Source organism: Gekko japonicus, unplaced genomic scaffold, assembly GCF_001447785.1.
Source record: "Gekko japonicus isolate JY-2015 unplaced genomic scaffold, Gekko_japonicus_V1.1 scaffold167, whole genome shotgun sequence".
NCBI lineage: Eukaryota > Metazoa > Chordata > Lepidosauria > Squamata > Gekkonidae > Gekko > Gekko japonicus.
The window spans coordinates 567,404-588,696 of record NW_015164670.1 but is presented as its reverse complement, the minus strand read 5'-3'; the positions used below and the strand labels follow the sequence as shown (position 1 = coordinate 588,696).

Here is a 21,293-nt window from a genome sequence, read left to right as displayed (position 1 = left end):
ATGGACATCACCAGATGGGCAACACCGAAATCAGATTGACTATATAATTTGCAGTCAAAGATGGAGAAGCTCTATCCAGTCAGTAAAAACAAGACCTGGAGCTGACTGTGGTTCAGATCATGAGCTACTCATTGCAAAATTCAGACTTAAACTGAAGAAAATTGGGAAAACCACGAGGCCATTCAGGTTTGACCTAGATCGCATCCCTGATGAATATACAGTAGAGGTGAAGAATAGATTCAAGGGTCTGGATTTGATAGATAGAGTGCCTGAAGAACTATGGACAGAGGTTCGTGACATCGTACAGGAGGCAGCAATCACCACCATCCCAAAGAAAAAGAAATGTAAGAAAGCAAAGTGGCTTTCTGATGAGGCTTTACAAATAGCAGAGGAAAGAAGGAAAGCGAAAGGCAAAGGCGAAAAGGAAAGATTTACCCAACTGAACGCAGATTTCCAGAGAACAGCAAGGAGAGATAAGGAGGCCTTCCTGAATGAACAGTGCAAAGTAATAGAAGAAAACAATAGAATGGGAAGGACTAGAGATCTCTTCAAGAAAGTTGGAGAAATCAAGGGAGCGTTCCATGCAAAGCTGGCCATGATAAAGGACAAAAACGGTAGGGACCTAACAGAAGCAGAAGAGATTAGGAAAAGATGGCAAGAATACACAGAAGAACTATACAAGAAAGACCTCGATGTCCTTGACAACCACGACGGTATAATCACTGACCTCGAGCCAGACATCCTGGAATGTGAAGTTAAATGGGCCTTAGAAAGCATTGCTAACAACAAAGCTAGTGGAGGTGATGGTATTCCAGCTGAGCTATTCAAAGTCTTAGAAGATGATGCTGTTAAAGTGCTGCACTCCATTTGCCAGCAAATTTGGAAAACGCAACAGTGGCCACAGGATTGGAAAAGGTCAGTATACATTCCAATCCCAAAGAAGGGCAATGCCAAGGAATGTTCAAACTATCGCACAATTGCACTCATATCACACGCTAGCAAGGTCATGCTCAAGATCCTACAAGCTAGGCTTCAACAGTACGTGGATAGAGAACTACCAGAAGTACAAGCTGGGTTTCGAAGAGGTAGAGGAACTAGAGATCAAATTGCCAACATTCGCTGGATTATGGAGAAAGCAAGAGAGTACCAGAAAAATATCTACTTCTGCTTCATTGACTATGCTAAAGCCTTTGACTGTGTGGATCACAACAAACTATGGCAGGTCCTTAAAGAGATGGGAGTACCAGACCACCTCACATGTCTCTTGAGAAACCTGTATAAGGGCCAAGAAGCGACAGTTAGAACCGGATATGGAACAACTGATTGGTTCAGCATAGGAAAAGGAGTACGACAAGGATGTATATTGTCGCCTTGCTTATTTAATATATATGCAGAGTACATCATGCGAAATGCTGGCCTGGATGAATCACAAGCGGGAATTAAGATTGCTGGGGAAAAGATCAACAACCTCAGATATGCAGATGATACCACTCTAATGGCTGAAAGTGAAAAGGATCTAAAGAGCCTCTTGCTCAGAGTAAAAGAGGAGAGCGCAAAAGTGGGCTTGAAGCTCAACATCAAAAAAACTAAGATCATGGCATCCGGCCCCATCACTCCTTGGCAAATAGAAGGGGAAGTCGTGGAAGTAGTGACAGACTTCACGTTCCTGGGATCCCAGATCACCGCAGACTGTGACTGCAGCCATGAAATTAAAAGACGCCTGCTCCTTGGGAGGAAAGCGATGGCGAACCTAAACAGCATGATAAAAAGTAGAGACATCACCCTGCCAACAAAAGTCCGCATGGTCAAAGCAATGGTATTCCCAGTAGTCATGTATGGCTGTGAGAGTTGGACTATAAGGAAGGCCGAGCGCAGAAGAATAGATTCTTTTGAACTATGGTGCTGGAGAAGACTCTTGAGAGTCCCTTGGACTGCAAGAAGAACAAATCAGTCAATCCTCAAAGAAATCAACCCTGACTGTTCCCTGGAAGGCCAGATAATGAAACTGAAGCTCAAATACTTTGGCCACCAAATGAGAAGGGAGCACTCACTGGAAAAGACCCTGATGCTGGGAAAGATTGAAGGTCAAAGAAGACGGGGACGGCAAAGGATGAGATGGTTAGACAGTGTCAGCGATGCAACGAACATGAAATTGAGCCAACTTCGGAGGACGGCGGAAGACAGGAGAGCCTGGCGGGAGATTGTCCATGGGGTCGCGAAGAGTCGGACTCGACTGTGCGACTGAACAACAACAAGGGTTCGAACCTTGCAAAACAGATTTCAGGAAGCACTAAGGTACTGTGACAGAGAACTAGCTGTAGCTTTGGGGAAAAAATTAGTTCCAGCAATCTGAGGCTGCCTCTGCCTCTTACCTAATGACAGCAGGGTTGCCAGCCTCCAGGTGGTAGCCAGAGATCTCCTACTATTACAACTGATCTCCAGATGACAGAAATCAGTTCACCTGGAGAAAATGGCTGCCTTGGAGGGTGGACCCTATTGCATTATACCCCAACCCCCGTCCTCTTGAGGCTCCACCCCCAAAATCTCCAGGTATTTCCCAACCCAGAGCTGGCAACCCTAAGTGACCAGAAGACCTTCTCCCCAAAGCAGACTCCCATCTGGAGATTATAAGGAATAGAGTGTATCTGTGCAAGGGAAGGGGCTAACGGCAGTAGATTCAGAATGGATGAGAGGAAATACTACTTTACACACAGAGTGATTAAAATGTGAGATTTGCTGCCAGAGCTTATAGTGATGGCTACAGGCATAGACAGCTTTAAAAGAGGATTAGACAGATTCATGGAGGAGAGGTCTACCAGTGGCTACCTTCATTTTGGTTGACACATGGACACACACAGTGAATAGAATGATAGCCAAGGGCAGAATGGTTGTATAAAGCTATCACCTTTGATGGGTGTGGGCTCCTCAATATAGGCTTGATTGACATCAAAACTTTATAACTATCATCTGGAGCTACACTGTTCCATTGATTTATACACAACCAGTCTGGCTTGGAACATATGTTGTTGGCCCTCCAGAGGAACTGGTTGGCCATTGTGTGAGACAGGATACTGGACTAGATACCACTGGTCTGATCCTGCAGGGCTCTTCTTATGTTCTTATGTTGTTGTTCAGTCGCACAGTCGAGTCCGACTCTTTGCGACCCCATAGACCAGCTCCCTCCAGGCCTTCCGGTCTTCCGCCATCCTCTGAAGTTTGCTCAACTTCATGTTCGTTGCATCGATGACACTGTCTAACCATCTCATCCTTTGCCGTCCCCGTCTTCTTTGACCTTCAATCTTTCCCAGCATCAGGGTCTTCTCCAGTGAGTGCTCCCTTCTCATTTGGTGGCCAAAGTATTTTAGCTTCAGTTTCATTATCTGGCCTTCCAGGGAACAGTCAGGGTTGATTTCTTTGAGGATTGACTGATTTGTTCTTCTTGCAGTCCAAGGGACTCTCAAGAGTCTTCTCCAGCACCATAGTTCAAAAGAATCTATTCTTCTGCGCTCGGCCTTCCTTATAGTCCAACTCTCGCAGCCATACATGACTACTGGGAATACCATTGCTTTGACCAAAAAAAAAATGTTCTTATGTTACTTTTTTAAAAATGGAAGCTGGGAATTCAAAGAAACTGCAGTGTTTATTGGTACAATGGTATATCAGCTGGGGTGTCTACAGGACTGTCTTCTCCAATATGTTCCTTCCTGGGAAGTAACATCTTGACTATTCCATCAACCAAAGCTCATCTGCTGGGTACACAAGACTTTTCAATGGTAGCTCCATGATTGTGGAACAATCTTCCAAGGGAGGTGGCACCTGACCTCCTGACTCTCGAACTTTAGGAGGCAGCTGAAGATGGTTTTATTCAGGAAGGCATTCAATCAGTTTAGTTTTTCCTGCCTATTGCCACTTCCAGTTTGGGAATTGAATTCATGGCCTTTTATGTGCTTTAAGTATTATTATGTTTTATATTCTTATTTTCTTGTAAACTGCTGTGAGTTCTATAAGGTAGAAAGGCAGGTAATAAATAAATATACTAATTCCTATTTTTTTAAAAATTGCAAAATCCATATTTGCCTAGAGGAGAGGAGATGGTCACTGCTGGGATATCAGGTGAGGGAAACTGTGGAGAACCCTGCCATGTAGAAGCCTCATTGCTACTGTGGGTTATCTGCAGCGACACCAGCAATGAGACAACCACAAAGTGGTTGTGTGGAAGGCAACCTTTTCTCTTCACTTATAAAGCTTATATAGTAGAATGTACAGAGGAGTGCATGAAAAGGAAGGTAGGACTGTCCTTTTTCATTTGATATATGGATTCAATTTTTCTAAAGGAAGGAGGAACCAAAGTCGGTTGTAACCATGAGCCTGTAGTGATATCCTGTACACCTTGCATAATGGGAAAAGCTACTGAGAATAACTTAGAGAACCCAAAACACAGGATCTAGAGCTTAAAGAGGTTGCTAGGTAAAATCAGAGACAAATAACCTAGATTCAGCTGATTGTTTAGAAGGAATGTCAGATTCAGAATCTATGTGTATGTGGAATGTTCACTTTCTTACAGCTGACATCTGCAAAGAATCATCAGCATTTCAGTCTCTTTCAGTTGTCTCAGTTCCTTTGACATTTCAAGAGGAGGAACTGCATCATGGCTTCCATAACGTCAGTAACACTATCCGTGTGATGATGATGAACGGGACATGGACAATTGCAACAGGATGTATTAGGGTTACAAGATGTCTTCCTTTTTACACAAAATGTCCTTTTTTTTGGTCTTCAACCTCTTTTGGCCGCTCTTTTAAAAAAACTGATGAAAATGTCCTCTGTTGGGGTTGGAAGGTTATGAATATTCCTAGTAGTAGCAGTTTTTGTTGTTCAGTCGCAGAGCTTAAATAAGGGGTATTTAAAATGAGATTTGTCATAGTAATCACTTGTTTGAAGTAGTCGCTCTGGAAATATGTCCTCTTTTTTGCTTTTCAAAATACCATAACCCTAGGATATATTTATGTAACTGACAATGGATTGACAGTCCCAATCTTCCCTACAGACAGAAGAGCAGGATATGGCATCAGGAAGACATTTCCATGCTCCCAAGGTGATGTTTGTGCCAATCAGGACAATTTTTAAAATAAAATCTGCTGTCTAAGGAGGGGTGGTGTTCTTCTGTTCATTGCTAAACAGAGTTGGAAGTAAAGCATGATTCTATATCTATTTAAAGGTGTCCCCTAGTTCAGTCTCTCCCTCTGAAATGGAGAGGGCAGCTATATAACTGACATGGTGAGAGGACATCTTCAGAACAGGCAGAAAGTCTTGGGGGCTGGGTGGTTCTAGCATTGATTGTACTGGGGATGAAGGTTTTTCATGAAGTTCAGAGTAGCAGAGTAGAGATTTCCCCTTAGATTTGTCATGGAAAGACTTATCTCTGTGTCAGAGTTCATTTTCTCCTTCTTAGCTGCAGGTTCAGATTGGCTGTGAACCTGGCTGTGAAAAACCAGCCACCAGAGGGTTCAGATTCTTTGATTTAGCTTCTAGTCATGGAACCAACAGAACTGAAGCAGAAGAGAAGTACCCGTAGGAGTTCTGCACCACACAAGACAGGTCACGAGCAGGGCAAGCCTGGTTTTGGCCACAAGGAGGTCTACAGTCCAGAGGTGCCGTGGCTCAAAAACAAAACAAGTCGCCCTTTGCAAGATTAAGTGGTAGACTAGAGAACATCCCACTTTTCATTTGGGGTGGAGCACTACAGCTAAGTATGCCAGATGCAAACTACGTTAAACCCAGCCACCACATTTTGACTCAAGGCTTTCAATATTGACGCATGCTTGGAGCTGCACTGCCATCTTGTGGAATGAACAAAGAAGAAGACATAAAATTGGACTTCGATTGGAGAACACCAGGAGGGAGTGCAATATAAACATGGGGGACTCAAAAAGTGAAGGAGGTGGCTATTTCAGACATGATTCTGATTCCAGCACTGCTGGAAAGACGCCTGCAGCCTGCCTCGGCAGACTCTCCGTGTCCTGGTAGAACTGGAATCAGCAGCCATGGAGCCTGGGGCCCGACCGGGGTGTGTGTAAGGGTACCTTTCCAATGGCAGCTTCCATTCTTCTGGGGTGACAGTTTTAGGACCTCCAGCTTTATTCAGACGAGGTGGGTGTTTGCCCTGAGCTGCCTGACCATTGCAGAACCCTTCCTCTCTGGAGGTGAGAGTGTATGAAATGGAGAACCCATTCAAGTTTGTGTTGGGGGGGGGGGACACTACCTCCTGTTCTTACCAGGGACAGGGGTGAGATCCAGAGGGACGTCCAGTCACAATACGGGGTGTGGCTTTATTCTGGCTATTGCAGGACGGGACCCACACACGCACACACACAGGCTGCTCAGCCGGATGCCAACAGCATAGACATCACCAGTGTTCCCTCTAAGCTGAGTTAGTGTGAGCTAGCTGACAGTTTTTTAGCCCCCAGCTCACCCATTTTTGCCTTAGCTCAGGAAGGACTGCTCCAGAGCAAACTAATCTACACAGCAGCCAAATCACTCACTCACAACTTTAATCCCAGTAGCTCACAAAGTAGAATTTTTGCTCACAGGATTCCACATCTTAGAGGGAGCATTGGACGTCACCTGGCTGATTGACAAGAATATGACCTGCCAGCTGGGAGAGCAGTTACAGGGTTAAAAGCGGGAAGGAGGAAGTCAGGTTTATCAGCCAATCAGCCCTCTGATGCTTGGGGGAAAAGGCCTGCCCTCCCAGGAGAGCCAGGGAGCTGCGGGTGGACCTGGCCCTTCGACAGCCTGGAGGGAAGCGGGAGGACGATGAAGACCATCTGCAGCAGGCAGCGGAAGAACAAGCAGGGGTAGGGGAGAGAGACAGACGGTGTGAGCGCTGAACCTCTTCCCTTTGCCAGGGTACAGAGGTTAAGGGAGAGGGCAAGTGGCCAGCCAGGCAGGGAAATTGACCGGTGGAAAGGAGCCCGCCTGCAGAGACAAGGCCGTGTCTCCCAGAGACATACTTCCGGATAGTATGTGGCGAGCCCATTATCAGGATCGGTCAGGGGGGGCCAAGCTAGCACTACCATATACTAACTCCTCAATATGTTTGTTGTTGCCCACTTTAAACCAGGTGCAAAGTAGTGTCAAGCCCAGATTTTGGGAACACATCAGCCACAGCCCTTCCTCCCTTTTCCCATGGGAGTCCCTAGGGTTGGCAACCTCCAGGTGGGGCCTGGAGAACTCTTGGAATTAAAAAACGATCTCCAGATGATACAGATCACTTCCCCTGGAGAAAATGGCTGCTTTGGAGGGTGGACTCTGGTATTATACTCTGCTGGGGTCCCTCCCCCAATCCTGCCTTCTTCAGTCCAGGCTCCACCCCTAAACCTCCAGGAATTTCCCAAGCCAGAGTTGGCAGCCCTATCAGACATCTCATCCCTGCTGAGATCCTTCCCTGGGCTGTTGCACTCCATGTCTCCAGGAATTTCCCAACTTAAATTTGGCAACCCTAAGAACCCCTCTTCTCAACCCAAGTGGGCCACAGCTCCTGCTTCCTTTCCAACTGACCCATGAGATTCACGAGTGCAACAATAATCAAATGGGGGGGGGGGGTTGCAATCACCTAATTTTTTCCACCCCACTGGTACCTGAATGTGCTTAGCTATCTCTTCCATATTGTAGTACCCTTCCTCCCAAGGCAGCAGAAGAGAACCCAAATGGGCTAAAGGCAGCAGGTTCAAGAAGGGGAGAAACTGAGTTATTCTCCTTCAGTTTAGAACAAGCAGGAGATACTGTGGGGGCCCCACCTGCAAAGAGGGCTTGATTGCACCAAGGGTCCATCCTCTGGTAGTCTGATTCCCAGAGAAGGGAATAAGCATTCCCTGCCTGCCCTGAGCATGCCTCTGGGAATCTACATTCCATTTCACTTTCATGGCCAATGACAGGTAGTCCGTTTTTTTAAGCACCTTTAAACAGCAGCCATCAGATCTTGGCACAGGCAAAATACTTTTTTTGGGGGGGGAAGCAATTGAGGGGTGACTTGACAGCAGACTACAAAATTATGCCCAGTGCAGTGAAAGTGGACAGAACATTTCTCCCTTTTCCATGCTATTGGAACACAGGGTAGTCCTATGAAACTGCCTGAAAATAGATTCAAGACAAACAGAAGGACATGTTGCTTCTAACAGCAGTTAGCTGACTTGTGGAACTTATGAGGAAGTTGGGATGGTTGGGACAGATTTATGGAAGACAGGCCTATCTGTCGCTATTACCTATAACCCTTTTTATAGGCTTCTCTGTGCCCCTGCATATATATCTTCTGAGGGAATGCAGAACAATGGAAGCGAGGACCTTATGCCAAAGAAGCCCAATTATCTCCGCTGGGTTTGCTTAAACATCACAAATAGAAGAATTATTGCATTTTAAAGATGTTTTTCTGAATATCATAAATTTTGGGGCCCAGATAGGTATGTTTAAATTGTTTATTTACAAAAATGTGAGCACTTACATACAATTTTTGTTAGCAACCCCCCCCCCACGCACACACACCTTTCTTCAGGCTTCTCTGTTCCTATCTTTGCTTTGTATACAACGTTCACAACAGCACTTTATCCCAGATTCCACAGTAGCATGTTCTTAATTCTCAGCAGACTGGGCTTGCATTAGACACAAAAGAAAAACTAGCATTCTAAACAATCAGCAAACCATGAGAACCACCTAGACACTAAGGTTCCTCTCCTATCTCACCATCTATCAAAGAACATGGGTTCAGCATGTATCCATCGCAATCAGTCTGAAAAAGGATGTTGATCTAGATGCAAAGTTGGTGTGATGAAGCAGGGTTAACTTTCATGTTCTTATGTTACACCAAAGAGAAAAAATATATACAAGTGTTCTTGTGGCACCTTAAAGACTAGCAAATTTTTATTCTCGCACAAGGTTTTATGTACGCAAGTATGGCAGTTATGGTCAACAAAAACTTGTAAGAAAAAATGAGTTTGTCTTTAACCTGCCATAAAACTCCTGTCTACTTTCTGCTGCAGCAGACTGACAATGGAAACCCCCCCAGAGAGCAAAGTATTTGAGACGAGAGTAGATCATACCACGAATCACATTTTGCTACTGGTGTGAAAAGGACAGAATTTCTAAAGATGGATGACCACATTGTCAATACAGAAGGCATAAAAGGAAACCGAGTCTTGTACGTACTGAGATGAAACATCAAATATTAAACATACAACTAGAGAAGCAGATTGGAATGGAGAGAACTCAGGAGTAGAGCTGTAGAAAGAACAGAAATAGTAAATGAGCCAGAGGGACAAACGGTTAGTCGGAGGGCAGGGATGAGTTGCAGGCACAAACTAAAGAATCTGAAGAGTGAGCAGAAGTGACTGGGCTTCCAAGAAGATCACTGAGGCAACGGACCACAGGCGTCGGAAGAACCAGGAGATAGTATGGATAGATTGTGCAGCGCAGAAGCAGACAGAACAGTGGCCAGGCAGAAGATATTCCATTGCAGAGAAGTCAAGAGAGATAGAGAACACAAATAAGCTGCTCTTAGTGAATATGAGATCTAGGAGGTAAGGACTGAGGAAGGAGGTAAACAGCTGGGGCCAGAGGGATTATCAAAACTGTGATGTTTTTAGGCAGGAATGTGAGCCAACCGCCAAGGATCAATATGAAGACAAAGTCGGGTGGGGAGAAGAGAGGATTCCAGCAATGAGTTGTAGAGGAGAACCATACACAATGGAATGATCTTGAAAGGTTGAGAAACAGTAAGGAGGGACAGGAACTGGCAAAAGGCAACAAACAGCACCTCTGCAGCCTTCAGGGCAAAGTGGGTTGGAGAAGACGAGGATCCCAAAAGCGAGGGCAGCCACAGTGGCCACTGCAGAGGAGAACAGCCAGGTTTTGGTAAGGGTAGGGAGCCAGAGGCACTGAGAGGAAAAGAACATGGAGGGTAATGGAGGAACAATGCCCCAAAGAAAAGCATATTGGGGAGCAACAACTGGAGGTGATATTCAGAGACACAGAGCCGATATGCCAGAAACAAGCATCAGAAGGCTGAAAGAAAAAAGGAAAGCAGAGAGAAATTTGGGAAATATAACTTGTTAACTAAATGGAACTGCCATATACACGTTCAACTACCAGAGGCTGGGAACAAACACCAGGGAATAGTTCTCACCACCAGATCTTCCACCTTTCCAGATCTGGCATGGAACCTTAGTCCTCAGGCAGCCACGTGTGATCCACTGAACATGCAGCAGCTAGTCAGGTGACATCAAAGTCACATGACAGTCTGGAATGTCTGAACTTGCCTGTGCTGAAAAGAATCCTCTCCGTCAATGATTGACCTCACTCTCTACACTAGCATTAGAGCAGTACACCACGCAAAAGCAGCGCACACACAAAAGAAGGCAGCTGTATACAGGCTCTTGACCCAGCAGACCCATGGATTGAAGATGACTGGACTAGACAGACAGGGATCTAGCATAGCAAAGCATTCTTCAGTGGGCTTCAGTGTTCAGGGAGCCAAATACCTCCAAACCCACTTTCTGTTGATCATACACTAATCTGTTTTTGCAGATTTGCTTGAATAACTCCACATATGTCCCATGCTGCAGACCTGAGGATTAGAGTGTCCAAAAGAAAGCCACACACTGTACTTCCAATAAAGAGCTCAGTCTTTCAAATGTGTAGTTGGGCCAAAGAGTCTGGTTTTAGAAAAAAGCAGGCTCAACATGCCCTAAAAATAAATTAAAATGGCACACAGTCCTGTTAAACTGCACATGACCAACTGTCATGAGGTTTTGGTGTGGAATGCTTGAATGCCGGAAGATCTGGAAGTCAGAAAGAGTGGCTGTTGCAAGACAATTAGCAGCCTCTCCAACTAAAACCATCCCTCAGGAATAATGAACCCTCTTCCCCCTACTTGGGAACAGAAACTAGGGAACATTCAGAAGACACCACTGGAAGAAATGCACTCTGTTGATCCATTCCGGGGAGGGTTAAATCACATGAAAGCCTTCCCCTGTGAATTGAATCCACAAACCCCAAGACAGCACCATCTTCGCCATTTTCACACAGACGTCTGTCCTGAGACACTGGAACAGAGAAGAGTTATGCACCACAGGAAATGCAGACCAACAACTTTTCATATATGAAGGTCGCAAAGATAGTTCATGTACTCAGATGAAAGCTTTCATCCCAGGAAAACTGGCACCAAGGAATTGAGGGAAAGTTTTGGGAACTTGCTAACCATGGGGGTGAAGAATCATTCTTGTCTGGTGACCAACCGCTGCAAAGTCAAGCAAAAGAATTTAAAGCCAGGCTGGTATATACTTGGCCAAAGCCGCATGCCAGAACTTAACCCTTGAACATATACAACTTTTGGTGTCGAAAAAGAAAAAAGGAACAAGCACTGAAAGTCCAGAGAAGTCAACCATGACTGAGTGAAATGCAAGTTGTTTTAGTAAAGAAGCTGCTTTAGGAACAGGAAAAGGAACTGTTGCCAGCAGCATTCATTGGCTCACCAACAAGCTTGAGAATCCAAAACAAGTATTCTAAGCCCATTCGAAACCACAGAATTAAGACGATTGATTCTTGTCTTTATCATATTCTCAAACAAAGAGCAAATTATAAGAGAACCACAGATTTCTCAGCACCGTCACTGTATGGGGTCCTGCTGGACTTAAACCGAGGAGGGCTAGCACAATTTGGCATGGCAATTTCAAGCTCACAGAATAAGGAATTATTTTTTAAGATGTTTACAGCAAAATATGATTAAAACAAAAAAAACCACATGGAATGTTTCAGACTGCGTTAAAACTAAGCCACGAGCTGTAAAGGTTTCAGCTTCTGAACTTCTGTAATAGAGTCCCAGACTTCTTGTGGAAAGGCAAATTATCTAACACTACTTAGGCTTAAACATATAAGAATACTGAGCGTGTGTCAGCTCAGCTCAGCTCTGGAATAATCCATGCTCTATCAAGGGAGAGGTCCAGGTGAAGGAGACTTTTCAACTCCCAAGAGCCACCACGTGAATACAGAAGCAGCCACTCTCGGTCCCAAAGGCTTAGCAGCCTTCTGCTTGTGCCACACCCAGCTCCATAAGGCAAGGGTTTCTCTTCTCTTTCAGAATGCGCACACAAATGTATGCAGCCAGTCCCTCTTTGGCCGCTCACCCCTTATACACACACACAACAGGGGTGGGCAAGCACTTGGCCATCCAAGGTTTGGTCTCCCCTAGACTGCGGTTCTAGGGGTGCCATTATGAGTCACTGCTTTTAGACTGGGCATATTTGCTTGATGGTTGCAGAAGCGATGGGAGGAAACACCCACTTCGAAGACCTCATGGATGGCCTTGCGGAAGCAGTGGAAATTGTAGTCTATTAAACCTGGGAGGGGAAGAAAGGACAACCACAGATTTCAATGAAGAGAAATGGTGCACAATTTCTTACAGCCTGACTCAGCTCATGATTTATTAAGTAATTCATTATATCTGGCTGATCAAAGGGACAGAAAGTTATTCTGTACAGCGTTATGAGCCCCAGAACTGTATGACTTATCACAGATTTTGAAGACAGCCACAGTTCTTGTAACATGCATAGTTAACATCCTCAGACTCTGAGATGCCTTGGAAATACCAAACAACTGCAAAGCAACCACCCTTTTCCTGCAGCTCAGTCTGATGATCTAAGTCAGCCACAAATAGTTTACAGCAGCAAACATCAAGCCTTAATATAACAGCTGAAGGATGAAAAGGAACAGAGTGTTAAATGCTGCCACGAACTGCAATCCAACACTCCTGCAGCTCCAGAATTAAGATCAAACACACAAAGCTATCAAGATCCAACTGGGTTTATGTCTGAAATGGGGCTGCTTTGATAAAGTTATATATAAAGCACTGGTTCCCTACAGCCACCTATGCAGTACTTTGTGTATAAGTCTGTTTGTGGCTGTGCTACTATTTTTATAATGCTCCTTTGATAAAATCAACTCAGACAGGAACAATAAAAGAGCAAGTGACTGTTTTATATGTGGGCAAGCCAACCAGAATGGTGTTGGAGTGTTCAGACTATGCGGTGAATTCTCTGGTGCGTATTTAGATTTCGAGAGTCCTTAAAAGCTTCCAAAACGCCAAGTCAAGCATGAACCAAAAGGCATTTTGTGTTTACATGAGCAGAACTCCACCACTCATCACACAAGCCTTCTTGAGGAGAAATCATGTTCTAACCCAATGAAGAATTAAAAGGTACCTGAAACATTTTGGGTATAACATTTTCTGAGGCACCTTCATAAATAATTATCTATCTATCTAGACACCTTTGGGTAGTGAAGGGCGGGGTATAAATCCAATCTCTTCTCTTCTTCTTCTTCTAAAGGGGTGACTAAATTAGCCTTCAAGTCATTGAATATAGGGCACTCCAAAATCATATGTTCGATGGTTTCAATTTTATCATATGAGCATCTGCATGTTCTATTAGAGTATGATACTCTATTATATCTGCCCTCCAAAACTGCCAAGGGAAGAACATTCATTCTTGCCAAGGTAAAAGCTCTTCTTAAGTTTTGGGACTGTCAATTGATAAAAATATTTCAGTAGTTGCATCGGGAGGACTTTTCCCCATAATTATAAGAACTGCCTTACTCTAACTCAGGGGTCCCCATGGGTACTGACACTTTTACTGGCACCAGCCTAGTGTTTTTAGAAAGTGGACACGGCCAGGTAGGGTTTTGCCTAGGAAGGCTTCTGACTGACTGTTGGGATTGGCTGTATGGATTTTTAGAACCGCCTCTTCCCATATATGCCTCGGAGCGTATTACGCTCTAAGAGTCAACATCTCCTGGTGATCCTCTGGCCTGAAGGACAGCCGCCTAGCCTCGACCAGGGCCAGGGCTTTTTCCACCCTGGCCCCCACCCGGTAGAACGTGCTCCCTATTGAGATCAGGGCCCTGCGGGATCTTATTCAATTCCACAGGGCCTGCAAGACAGAGCTGTTCCGCCAGGCCTTTGGCTGAGGCAGCGGGTGTCCACATCAATGTTCCCTCTAAGCTGTGGAGTCTTGTGAGCAAATATTCTACTTTCTGAGCTCCTGGCATTAAGGTTCTGAGCAAGCGACTGGGCTGCTGCATAAATCAGTTTGCTCTGGAGCCATCCTTCCTGAGCTAAAACAAAGATACATGAGCCGGAGGCTAAAAAACTGTGAGCTAGCTCACACCGACTCAGCTTAGAGGGAACACTGGTCCACATATGGCCCCCCCGAGGTTGTCGTCTCCCATCCACTGATAACCAGCCACACTTAGTTGCATGAATGGATCGGATTCTCCCTATGGCAAGCATGACTACTGTTTTATGTGTTATAATGTGTTTTAAATGTTATCATATTTATTGAAATGCTGTGATCTGCCCTGAGCCCATTTACGGGATGGGCGGGATATAAATGCGAAAATAAATAAAATAAAAATAATTTCTATATAAATCTTCAAATCTGAAAAAATATAGCATTTATAATCGAATTATTCAGTTTCTGAAAGTAAGCTGCAGCAGCCATTTTTGTTACATTACTATTGGCTCCTGGGTTCATTGAATTTTTCTGACCAAGCAAGAAAGGTACACAACTGAATTATTGCCACAGGAAAGTGTACATGACCATGGCCGCAAACTATCCAGACTGAGGCTTCTGATTAACCTTTATCTTTGGTCACAGACTTCATCTTGGTCAATTTATAAGAAATGATTGTTGCAATATCAGGAGCCATCCTGTAACATCATTTGTTTGATCACTGAGGAAGGTCAATGGGCAAAAACACATTTGGTCAGGGTCAATTATGGTCATTTTTGGTTGCCATTGTACATACTGATTCTTAACTGAGGCTATCACAAGGGCCAATATCTGTTTTTAATCTGCTTTCTAATAAATACATACATATTTTTGTACATCTGTCAATATTTACTAATTTTAATTTGACTGACAGAATCATTGAGGCTATACATTCAGATATTCTTAACCTTCAGGTGCTTAATTCAATTTAGTTTAAGTCCCCCCCCCCTTTGTTAAAAGATGAAGAGTACAGTTTGATTCATTCTTTATAAAGAGATGGAGGAAGCTGTAACTTGAGAACACCCCAACCTGCTAATGCTATTGAACCAAGTAATATGCAGATCTTTTCCTCACCTTTGCGCTCAAAGCTTTCTTCTCTGAGGATGCACACCAAGGCCAGAAACTTTGTCACTTCTTTCAAATACAGAACAGTTGTGTTATTTAGTTTGATAATTGCCATAGACTCCTTGTCGTAAGCACTTCCGCTCCCATCCTCCTTTAGCCTATAGCGGTTTGAGGGAAGAAAAGGAACTTGTTCAATACACACGTTCAATTCCGGTATTTCAATGCAGCATTTTTTTTTTTGTAGAGTGAACAGTTTGATCACAATAACAAGTGAAAGTCACTTCATGTGTCAAGGGATTGCCAGTTAACTGAGCAAAGCTTGAAGAAGCCACTCAATTCAAATTACTATACAGGAAACCTATGAGTCCCACTTGGATAGAAAAGGCAATTTTATTACCATAAACTCTAATGAAGATCTCTGAGGGATGCGATGGCTTGCACACTCTTGTGCATCATTGGGTTGGCCCCAATATAGGTATTACACAGATGGTGTTTTCGGCCTCTGCTTTTGGACCAACATGGCTGTAAGCAGCATGACTATAAAGGTCATAAAGGACTATAAACAAAAGATTAAGGCCAGACAAGCCATGCTATCCATGTTGCAGAACAGAACCCCACCACTAACCCAAGCCATAGAATATCTTCAACAGAAAAAACTTTTCCTGACTGCAAATTGTTACACCAGAAACACACACCCACATGACATGAAATTACCAGCATCTTTAAAATGAATCTATTTTCCCCTTCAACTGCAATACACCACTCAAAAGATCATTTCAAATGGGTAGCAGTGATGGTCTGAAGCAGAAGATCAACATCTGAGTCCAGAGGAACCTTAAAGAGGAACCTTAAAGGCTTGCAAGACTTCCAGGAATATAAGTGTTTGAGTATCAAAGCTCCTGACGAGTATCTGACGAAGGGAACTGTGACTCCCAAAAGACTATACCATGAAAAACTTGTTGGTCTTTAAGGTGTTACTGGAATCTTACTGGAAGAAGAACAATTCTTGACAGATGTACAACACAGACTAAAACCTCTGAATGACAAATTCTGGCCGTCACATCCACGACTGAAGTAATACAACCTTAATCTTCCAAATTAATATGGACAATTTTCCCCTTCCCACCTTCATCAGTATTTTATTACTGAAATATGTATTGCCCACCTTGAGGATGCTCTGAAAAAGACAGCAATGTGGACTGGCAAGATGAAGTTTGCATTAAGTTCCTCTCCTACCATTAAGACCAGTCAGTAACACACAGGTGAAGCCTTTGTGGCTTTGCTGTAGACAAGCTTTCTGTGGTTCTCACTCAATTGGAACCCAATTCCTTCTGCTACAGTAGAAGATGTGTTTGCATTAATACAGCTCATCTAGGAAACCCAACTTGTCAGCATCTGGAGCAGAGGCCCAGGATTCAATAAACCCCACAAAAAAAGTTCACATCACCATCCCAACCCGTACAACGATGAAGGAGCTACAGTCTCTGACACTGCAGGACAGCAACGACTCTTCTCAAAGTATTTCTGAACTACTCTTAAGTGGCTTTGGAAATGTGGTGTTGTCACTTACCCATATATACAAGAAACATCAATGACTACATCAATCATGTCACAGCAGAGCTCGTATGACTGCATGTCAACAGGGGAACTGTCAGTTGCTATATAAATCTTGCTGACGACATCAAAGAGAAAAGCTTTCTCAATCCCTGAATTCTTCAAAGAAACGACACCCAGATTTAGAACTGTGAATGGTCAGATTTCACATGTGCAACAGCTTGACAGTAACAAAATTTACAGAAGCAAGTGGAAATGAGGTGACTGTTTTCATTATGTGAAAGAAACAAGGTGGGTGGGGAGACTGTCTTTCTGCCACTGTCCTGAAGAGAGCAGGTTCATATCCTCCTTGTGCTGGGCATGTAGCGGTGAAGGCCAGGAAAAATTAGACAATTTTAAAGAATATGCAGAAAATTCCTTTAAAATAGTCTCTTCTGAAATGAATATTTTTAAGGCCTCAAGAATATATTTATAGGCTTAGATCCATAGGAGCATTTACATGGACAGAGGAATTTCTGCCTGCAAAAGGTATGACTTTCACCTCCCTGCTCCCACTGCAGTCCAAGATGCCCCCAGATAATGTGCTCTCAGAGAGCATTTTGAGCTGCAGCAGGGAGGATACGATCTCTCTAAAGGCAGAAATCTTTCTGCCATGGGAACATTCAAGTGGATACGAGCCATTGTTCATACGTGAATATTTTTGTCCACAATTAATATGCTTCAATACTATTCACTGTTTTTCAATGTTATAAAGTTTAACCTGATATCCAAACATGCCGCTATCCCTTTTATGCATGTTATGTCTGAATAATGCATTCTTTCCCCTACTAAATTTGTATTTTCTATTTTCAACTTTATGGGGTTTTTTTTCTCTCTCAAATGGCAAAAATTAAGGCACATGCTGAAGTAACACAAAGCATAGCAGTTTACAGTTCTTTCCTTTTCTCTGTTTATTACTGGACGTTCTTGCACTTTTGCTTGTAGAAAACAATGGTATTTATACTTTTACATTTAATTAACATACCATATAGTACAATTTTATATGCTAACTATAAATTATATATTTTGTGTTGTTACAGATGTTTAGGCTTGGTAAGTATTACATGTATTTCACTTTCCCCCAAATTTTCCATTTTTCCCAGAGGGGATAGCATGTCCCCCCCCCCATGTTTTCCTTTCTCCTGGCAAGTGCTTTTATGGATCACTGCTTAAACTTGTCCAGTCACACACACACTTGGTCTGAAATACCTCATATCAACATATGAAACTGCCCCACACCCAACTAAAACTTCCACCCATCTTAATACAATGTGGATTACTCTGACTGGCAGCAATCCCACCATCTCAGACAGAGAAAGTTCTCTCTTCACTCAAGCTACCTGTGATCCTTCAACCAGATAGCAGGGATCTTCTCTATCCAAAACATGTGCTCTACCACTGAGCAAGAACCTGTACAGTACAGGGCTGTTGTGAGGTTAAAAAGAAAGGCATAAAGTGTCTCACACACAGTATTCTAAAGGAAGGGTGGGACAAAAATTGTCTACTCTTCACTTGAAATACCAGAGACGGTGGCTGACCTCTTGTGAGAAGGAATTTCTTAAGAGTTCAGGAAATGGTAGCTGTCACTTGCCACTCTATTTTTAAAGAGTCCTGAAGTGAGGAGATAAAGAGAATTATTTCCTCTGCATCTGGAAATTATATATTTTTCAGGCTTTGTAGCTAGTCAAAAATAATCATGTAGTCTTCCAAAGCAGAAGTGTGAGATTCTAACAAAAAACATATCAGCTATTTAGTGTTTATCACCAAGATGTCAAATAATTAATTGTACGTCATCAATGGCAATTTTTGCCATCTTCATTGTACTCCTATTTGCATTACTATTTCAATGTTACTGCATCATTTAATAAACTGCTGCTTACCGATATAAAGATATTTAGCAGGTTTTCCAGAGTTGGCAACTGGGGTATAAGCTTCTGCACCACTTTACTGAAGGCTTCAAATATTGAATGATCGTAGATGCTAGTCAAATAAAAGCTACAAAAGAGAATGCTGCAATTAATTGTTTGACTAGTTCCAACTCGCATTTGCTGCTTTGGTCAAAACAGAGAGCAGCACTGCAGGAATTACTAAAGCAACAAAGGACCCGCTAATTAGAATCTCTAGCAAAGTGTTTAAAGTAAACTATTCACACAGTTATTCTAGACAAAACCATGGTTTTGTATTAAATTTGAAATGCCAAAACCAATCAACAATCAGAAAAAGATGGTTTCATAGTCCGTGAAAAGGATTCAAGTCATAATCATTTTCTTATTGTCATGGCTAAGAGAATGAGATGGGATTTGCGAGATCATCAAATTCAAATTTCACCTCTGCCACAAACACACTGACTGGCCTTATGCAAGCCTCTTTGCCTTACCATCTGCAGTATGGAAATAATTCATGTTTTTACTCTAATTATTTTAATATAAGTTACCTTGTGACCCAAACTTCTTTACTTTGTGCGGTACAAATGCTTAAAACAAATAAAGTTCTGACATGTCCTTGAATACTAAAAGAAATATCACTGTGGTCAAGGGCTGAATGGACCAAACCAACATTTTCTCATTAATAGGGATGAAGATTGGGGTTGGTTGGCTGCTCTCTGAGAGGATCACAGGCACTTCTGTTATGCCGGAGGGTTGCAAAGGCCACCAGCAAGTCAAGCTGAACCTGGCACCACAGGACAGCAGTGTGGGGAGGCAGCACTTTTTCACCGCTTGAACCCAGCCTGTGGCACTGCAGATGGACCTGTCTAGCACCCCTCTCAGTGCCCTCACTGGAGCTGAACAAGCCTCCCAAGCACCACTACCAGAGGGGTCACCTGGCTCTGGCTGATGGCAGTGCAAATGCTAACACTTCACAAATGCTATTCCATTAATTCCCAGCAGCTTTAAAAATTTGATAGTTGTATTGACACAGGCAATTAATTAACTATAAACTGCTGCAAAAGCATATTATAACAGAAGAGACAGCTATTCAATCTAATGAATACTGTGTTATGTACAGTATATTCCATTCCATTCACTCATTCATTCATTCAAAACATCATCTGGCACATTCGCTTTTAGCCAATTTAGGAGCGATTACATTAAAATAAAAGGAAATATACATATATTTTAAAATTACATTAAATCCATAAAGACTCCAAAGCTAGTCATCACGTTTACTTTTTGGCTATTCTGAGGCTCAGGAAATGGCATTAAGTTCCAAACTTTTACCACTGAGATATGTTTAGCAACAGTGAGAATAGTAGTTTTCATTCCCAGACAGATGATTACGCATACGGTCATCATTCAGTTGGGAAATGTTGCAAGAAAAGGAATTATCAAAGCAGCTCTTCAACTAACATAGAGTTTACATGAAAACAGAGCTTGTGCCATGGGCTCAGGTACCTGACCCACATTTGTCTGTGTGGAATACTGGAAAATCTAACATATAAACCTGTGGCCAGTAGTGCACTGAAAAAGGCCAAAAGAAAAAAGATGCATGGGTGTATGAGGGAATATAAATACTTATTCACAACAAAAGGTGATAAGGGCATAAAACCCCAGAAGAACAGGGAGCAGATTTCTTTGGCATCTGATATGAGATGCTACTAATCAAGTAATTCAAGTTATTTTCTAACCAAGCTATAAACTGTCAGGTCCTAGCTCAGACAAATGTGGGACTGAGAAGCCTAATTGGATAATCTTGGAGTCCACTATCTGGCTCCAAGCACTGCCAAACAGCCAAACCAAGAGAGGAGTGAGACTGGAAAGGGGGGGGGGGATAATACAAATTTTACCAAGTAAGTGTGGCTACCCATTTTATACCAGCTTCTGGGCACAGAAGCGACACAACCACACATCCTGGGTTGCCAAACGGTGCAGAGGCAAGATGACTGACTTTCATGTTGGAGCCAAAAGCTTGGATTCATATGGATAGCTCATATAGTAGCTGTGCTGTAATTTTAAGCCTGAAAGACCTGCCAAGCTGACAGAATGTGCTGCCTGCCACTGGAGATAAAGAATCCCTGGGCAGCTGGCATGTTGACTCTAGTGCTGGATTTAAATCAGTGGTCCCCCTCATCCAGCATCCAGTTTTACACAGCAACCAGGACCAAAAAACAGGGCACTGAGGAGGCCACAGTCTCTACCTGATATTGCCTCCTAGCACCAGTCTTGAGATTTAATGCCCCTGGTTGTGGATGTTCCTTTTAGTCATTACATCTAGTAGCCATTAACTAACCCCCATCATAGTTTTATTTATAGATTGAAACTCACAATAAATCTGAATGATGCACTTGACAGAATGGTTCAGGAGGCCACTTTTATAAAGGGAAAAGGCCCGTTTTCTGCATTGTACCTGCATTCTGTATCACATCTAAATATTGTACATTCATTCAGATTTCTGGAATCCTGCTTGTAATACATCACTCATTAGATATCTAGTCATATTGACTGCATCAATTTACACCGTGTAATTGTTAGGGGAATTTGCTAAAATCCAGCAAAGCCCCCCCCCCCCCCCCAAAATCTGGGAGAAGATTTTCTAAAGCTT

At 43.1% G+C, this 21,293-nt stretch overlaps 1 protein-coding gene across 1 annotated transcript in view; it reads right to left on the bottom strand.

Annotated features, from left to right (window-relative positions):
* Positions 1-11,660: 11,660 nt before the first annotated feature.
* RRAGC (Ras-related GTP binding C) overlaps positions 11,661-21,293 on the bottom strand; it is a 12,466-nt gene continuing 2,833 nt past the window's right edge. Inside the window, 4 exon segments of the mRNA XM_015409205.1 lie at positions 11,661-12,389; positions 15,171-15,319; positions 16,732-16,874; positions 18,635-18,749. Of these exon segments, the coding sequence (XP_015264691.1) occupies positions 12,238-12,389; positions 15,171-15,319; positions 16,732-16,874; positions 18,635-18,749 (559 nt within the window). The 3' untranslated portion in view covers positions 11,661-12,237.